Here is a 6,000-nt window from a genome sequence, read left to right on the forward strand (position 1 = left end):
AGTATCTTCTTGAGAAGAGGGGATTGTGCAAACATAGACCCAGCCCAGGAGTAGAGACATGGTAGAGCATGTGGTTTTTCAAACCCCACTTCTGGGTAAAAGGCTAAAGCTGGCTCCTTTTTTTGCATCTTTTCCGAGCACATGAAGCCTGCTGTCCACCCCACCTCCTTTCACATGTCTGTGTCCTGGGCCTGCCTGTACTTGGAATGCTGGCCATGGAGCCCAGGGGACTACCACACTTGGGATTGTGTCCTGCTGGTCACACTTCTTGCCTTCTGGGGTCTGAGCTCAGCCCCAAAGCCCTGGGTCTTACTGAGTGAGAATGAATGGGCTCAAACATGGGAAATCGGTTTAATTCCTGAGATAGACGGCAATGTGTTTTTTATTGGGAGTCAAGTAGACATTCTGCTACCAAAACACTCGGCCTCTTCATGGGAAGGTTCTGTGTAAGGCCAGAAAGAGTGAGAACCAAAGAGTGAGTGATTGATCCAGAGACTTTGACTTTTGTGAAATGAATGGAGAAAGCCACGGAAAATTAAAGTGATTTGTTAGTCTTATTTTGTCTTTATTTAGACTTGGCCCTAGAACAGAGATATTCCAGAATGAAAATATTCAGTCAGTAAAATTCTCAGAGGAAATCATCACCACTGAGGGACACAAAGTATAAGGAATTCACCAGTAAAACAATCCTGCTTGGAAGAGATTTGGAGTCAGGTCACAGCTGTTTATTTCTGCTGCTTCCTGAACAATGTTGGACAGATCCCTTAACCTTCTGGACCCAGGTTCTTCTCTAAAATCAGGGTTTGGAGTAGAGGGCCTCTAAGTGTCCACTCTGTTTCTAACCCTAGGAAACGTAAATTAATCTTCCATGATTTGACTTAGTGGACGTAGTTTGAGATGAGGCAGCGTCAGTGAACAGGTGCCTAATCTCAGAGTCAGAGGAGCAGGGTTCATTGAGAAACAGGTGAATCAGTGGAAGGGGAGAGGTGCGCAACCTAAAAAGCCAATGGTCACTGTAGCCTAGTGTCCGATAAGCCCAAGGATGCCAGGTATCGGGCCAGAACTCACTGCTGGACATGTCCTGGCAAAACAAGGCAGAGAGCCTTATCCCACACCATCCACCAAGACCAGCTGCAGATGGGACAGCACAGAAGAAGCTGCTTGTCAGGGCAGAGAACATCATAAAGCAAAATGGGCAAGTTTGAGTCCTCAAATTAAGAGAGAAGCAGGTAAACGGTGTGTGTGTGTGTGTGGGGGGGAATCTTTGCAGCAAGTTTCTCAGTTAAGGATCTCATTTCTGAGATACATAGGGAACGGATTAAAATTTATAAGAATAAGGGCCATCCAACTAATAAATGGTCAAAGGATACAAATGGGGCAAGCATCAAAGACCATATGGAAACACTAAATGACTGCTAGGCTTTGTATTTCTTGCTTTGTCAGTTGAGGATGTTGGAATGGGAGGGAGAGAAGATGGATCTTCATAAAAATAAAATAAAATTTAATTTAAAAAAAATGAAGCTCCAAGTCCCTGCCCTATTTACACTCCCGTCCTCCACCCCACGATCCCGGGCACTTCATCTCTATGACCTCGTTTGTCACATGGGGATAATAGCACATATAGTAGTGGGAACTCACATGCCAACGACTGCCTCGTTGGGCGAGTCATGCTCTAGACTGGAGGACCTTAATCAGGGACCATGAGCTTGCTTTATTTACTGTAGTAATTGCTCTGTTCAGTCCAGGCGGTTTCCTTGGTAATCCTGCATGTGTTTGTTAAAAACATTCCTGAGAAAGGGGCCCCCACCCCCACCGGTGTCTCCTGACCCCAGAGAGTAAGAGCGACATTTTTATTTTGTCTTTATACACACAGCACCTGCCTTCTCTAGGGACAGGGATAGACACGGGGCCTGTGAATTCCGAGTGAGTCCTTGTCCCTCCAGGTGGGATTATCAGCTTTACGAGGACCCTTCCCCTGCCTCAGGTCCCCAGTCCCTGACAGGCTGCCCAGACCTGGAGGGCAGGATTCCCCTCCCTGCTCCACGGGCCAATTCTCACTCAGTTCCTTTTTCTGTTTTCCAGCAATCTTGTGTCAACTGTGGCCGAGAGGCCATGAACGAGTGCACTGGCTGCCACAAGGTCAACTATTGCTCCACTTTCTGCCAGCGGAAGGTAACTGGCCTCACCCCTCCTCCCAGCCAGGTGTCCCACAGGCTCCTCAGTTACCGCCTCTGTGGCTCCGACGACCGATGACCGCAGCATTTTTTGTCGGGCTAGTTGCTGGGCTCTACAGCGACCTAAGTTAGGTTGTCTCCCTGCCAAGTGTTGCTAACTTAGAATCAATAAAATCCTGTGGCTGGCCCCACCAAAGATCATTAGCCCTGTTCGGGGCAGCAGACAGAGCAGTCTTGCCCAAGGACTGCGGCCAGCCAGCTCTTACCTTACTCTTCTCATCTGAGCAGTTTCGGGCCTAATTGCCTTATCTGTATGCAGTGAAGAGCGATAAGAGTGTTTACCCATGCATTTCTCTATCATTGGTCACCCTCTTATTGCCCTGTTGGCGCTGAGGAGATCTTGGAAAGATCCGTAGGTGCCAGCAATTAAAACTTGGCTTTTTGAGTGGGGGATGCGGGCCGGATATCTCTCCCCTTCCGGAGAATATAGTGGGATTGGGTGAGGTCAGAGGGATGTGCTTTTAAAAACAGATTAAAATTAAAATGTATCCTTGAGTTGTATGATGGCTTGTGGCTGTGGGGCCGATTCTGCCCAGCGGAAACAAAGCCTGAGTTGTGGCAGGGCTTTGTGGGCCAGCCCCACGCCAACCCAGCAATGCTGGGTTCTGGGCTTTACCCTTGGATTTAAAGGGTTGTCGGATTCATCCAGGGTGGTTTGGCCCAGTAGCAATGGGTCTTTTTTCAGAGGGGAGATTTCCTCCCATTGTGAGTACCCCTAGGGGATTATGGTTGCTGGCGGGCTTCCTGAAGCCCACATTCACTAGGAAGTCACTCAGCACATCTAAGCCATGGTTTTCCCCTTTGTGGAATGGGCTCTCTTGCTGGTGCTGCGGCCTGCCTCCAAGTTGCGGTGCATGTGGCTCTTTCTAAGTGGGCAGGTGTTCCTGCCGTGCCAGTAGGGGCCAAAGAGAGCAAGACAGCCCACAGGTGGGCCCCGCAGCTCCGGCCCAGTGGAGAGGGTAACTACCAAGTGTCAGTCTGTGCAGAGTTCGTTCAAAGACAGACAAAGTTAGACTACGTGAGCGTCGTTAGTTCTCTCAGAGCTTGGGGTCACGCACAGAGATATGTACGGGAGTTCCACACCATAGCCTCTCCCTTCTCACCAGCACTCCTCAGGCTGCACACTGGGCCTGTTTAAAACCCCTCACTGTCTGGTGCCAGGCTTCCCTTCATGGTAGTCCTGAGAGCCTCTGGCATTAATTAGCACCTTAAGGTTGCAGGATCCTTTACAGAGATTATTTCATTGTATTCTCACAACAACCCTGGGAGAGAGATGCTGTTATTTTTGCCATTTTACAGCTGTGGAAACCAAGACAAACAGAAGTTAAATGACTTGCCCAGGGTCACAGAGCTAGTGAGTATCTGAGGCTGGATTTGAACTCAGATCTTCCTAACTCCAGGCCCAGTGTTCTGGGCACCAATGTTGCCTTCTAGCCACCTCTTAGATTTGATTTTCCCTGTCTGTGTTCACATGTCTGTGACTGGCTGCCCATCCTACATTCCTGCAGTGTTCTGTCCTCTCAAGGCTCATTTTAGCTGCCCACTCTGGCCTCAGACCTTGGCCAGCTTTGTGACCCCGGGCAGCATGTCTGCACAGAGCTCTTAGGATGATGGCCAGTTCTTCCCCTCTCCCTGAAGCCTTGTTGTAGTCCCCCATAAAGTGGAAGGTCCTGGAGGGCAGGACCTGGGCCTGGCAGGGTCTTCACTGCTCCTTTCCTGATTCTAAGAGCAGGCCCCACGTGTTCTCTCCTTGCAGGACTGGAAGGAGCACCAGCACATGTGTGGTCAGTCAGCCACAGTCACTGTCCAGGCCGATGAAGTCCACGTAGCTGAGAGCGTGATCCAGAAGGTCACTGTGTGAGTGACGGTAGCAGGGCCACAGGGCCAGGTGTCACTGATGGCCCCCAGCAGGGGGACGGGGGTGGACAGGGGCTGGCCATGGAACCTGGACGTTTCGGAGGACTCCACCTCTTTTCTTCCCTTGATGTTCCTCTCGTGCACAGTCCATCATGGTGCTGGACAGTTGTGCCAGGCCCTTTGTCCTAAAGGAAATGGGCATGACTGGGTTCTCTCAGGAGAGAATGGTGTGGTGGCCACAGGCTTCTTGCTGAAGGCAGCCTGGGGACCCTGCAGTTGGGGAGGAGTCTGAAGGAGGTACCATGAGACTTAGATCCCAGTGTCCCCTGTGGCTTCTGTTGTAAGGCCACGGGTGTCCTTGGACCTCCCTGGGGGGAAACTCTGTCTTCTCTGGGAAGCAGTGAAGGCCCCTCTGCCTGAGACTGGACTTTTGCATGGGCCATGCCCAAGGATGAGTAAGTAGCTTGTGAAGCTTCCAACATGCCTCAAACTGCCGTTGTGCAGCCCCTGGTAGGGGAGAGGGCACAAGAGCTAACTGACAGACTGACAGGTTCTGCCAGGCTAGAAAGGCTTCGAGTGCATCCGTCCCTGGGCAGGCTGAATCCCCTCCCTCTACTGGGCACCTTTGGCCACAGGAACTCAAGAAGCATCGTCTTGGCTGCTCAGCACCCCTGGCCTCTGCAGGGACAAATATCACTGTGGTTTTTAGAAAATATATAAATAAAAGACTTCACCACCAGGAACACGTATTACGTGCCCGCTCTGTGCAAGATACTGCCAAGTAAGAGGAATACAAAGAAAAGGCCCTGCCTTTGAGGCGCTTATGTTCTGGTGGGGAGACAAGACAGTGGCAGAGGAGCCGGGGCAGCTACATCCCATCATGCCAGCTGGGAGATGCAGGGTTGCCTGGGCAGCCTTGAAGGTCCCTTCAGTCCTTTTAGTCTGTGGGCCTAAAGCACAGCAATGGTGGAGGGGAAAGCGCTAGTGACTGGGGACATTGTGAGGGCCTTGGAGTAAGGGGGCGGCGATATTTGAGCTGAGTCTCAGAGATGAAGATGAGGATGGAGGGTACAGCTGCCAGGTTAGGGAGGAGGAGTGAGGAGCAAGCCCCCTGGGCAGGATTCATTGGAGTTCTTCTTGGGGAGGGGGAGAAGAGGGCCTGCCCCTAGGGAAAACCAAAGCCTTCCTCTACTCCCAGCCCCCCTGGTCTGGGGGCTCCCCCACGCCCTGATTAAGATGAGGAGGGAGAGAGATTGTGGTTCCTATTTCAGAGTGAACTCCCTTGCCCCCTTTGGCTGCATGGCAGCTAGGAGCTGGGCCAGGAGGAGGGGAAGGAACTCTGCTTTCTCCCTTCTGGAACATGTGCTTGTTCATTCTCTCCTCCCTTCCCTCCTCAGTCAGCTCCTGTTCTCAGGCCTCCAGGCTTCAAAGCAGCTGTTGTTCTGGGGGGGAGGGGAGAACAAAAGCAAAATATTTGTCCTTACCTGGCCCATATCTCCTGAGCCTTCTTTCTTTCCCCCAACCTACAGGACCTTCCCAGGACAAACAGCCACCCTGGTGGTACCCTCATGGGGAGGAGGCAGGGCAGTGACGGGGGTGTGGGTGTATGTGTGGACAAACATTTCCTGGTTTGCTTGTCCCTCCTTGATTAATGGGTTTGTTAGCTTCTTCATCCTCGTGGGGGGGAGTCCCAGACTGGCTATGGAAGAAGCCCCAGCCTCGTCTCTTAGGAACAAACTGCTTATTTCCTAGGGGCTATTACCTAAAGGTGCCCTGAAAATTGTCTGCTTCACCCAACCCTGGTCTGTTTACCAAGACAGGCAGGGCTTGCACCCTGAGGTCAAACACCCACACACACACACACACACAAATGTACAACAGATTTCCCTCCCCTTCAGTACATGGAATG

The 6,000-nt window shown here is 51.5% G+C and overlaps 1 protein-coding gene across 1 annotated transcript in view; it reads left to right on the top strand.

The window, feature by feature from the left end:
* DEAF1 (DEAF1 transcription factor) overlaps positions 1-4,830 on the top strand; it is a 45,362-nt gene extending 40,532 nt beyond the window's left edge. Inside the window, exons 12-13 of the mRNA XM_069107921.1 lie at positions 2,083-2,172; positions 3,991-4,830. Coding sequence (XP_068964022.1) covers positions 2,083-2,172; positions 3,991-4,095 — 195 coding nt within the window. The 3' untranslated portion in view covers positions 4,096-4,830. The remainder of the gene's footprint in view (positions 1-2,082; positions 2,173-3,990) is intronic.
* Positions 4,831-6,000: the final 1,170 nt, after the last annotated feature.

This window comes from Petaurus breviceps, unplaced genomic scaffold (assembly GCF_028583685.1).
Source record: "Petaurus breviceps papuanus isolate PSGF00001 unplaced genomic scaffold, PetGlider_PUasm1.0 90317, whole genome shotgun sequence".
Taxonomy (NCBI): domain Eukaryota; kingdom Metazoa; phylum Chordata; class Mammalia; order Diprotodontia; family Petauridae; genus Petaurus; species Petaurus breviceps.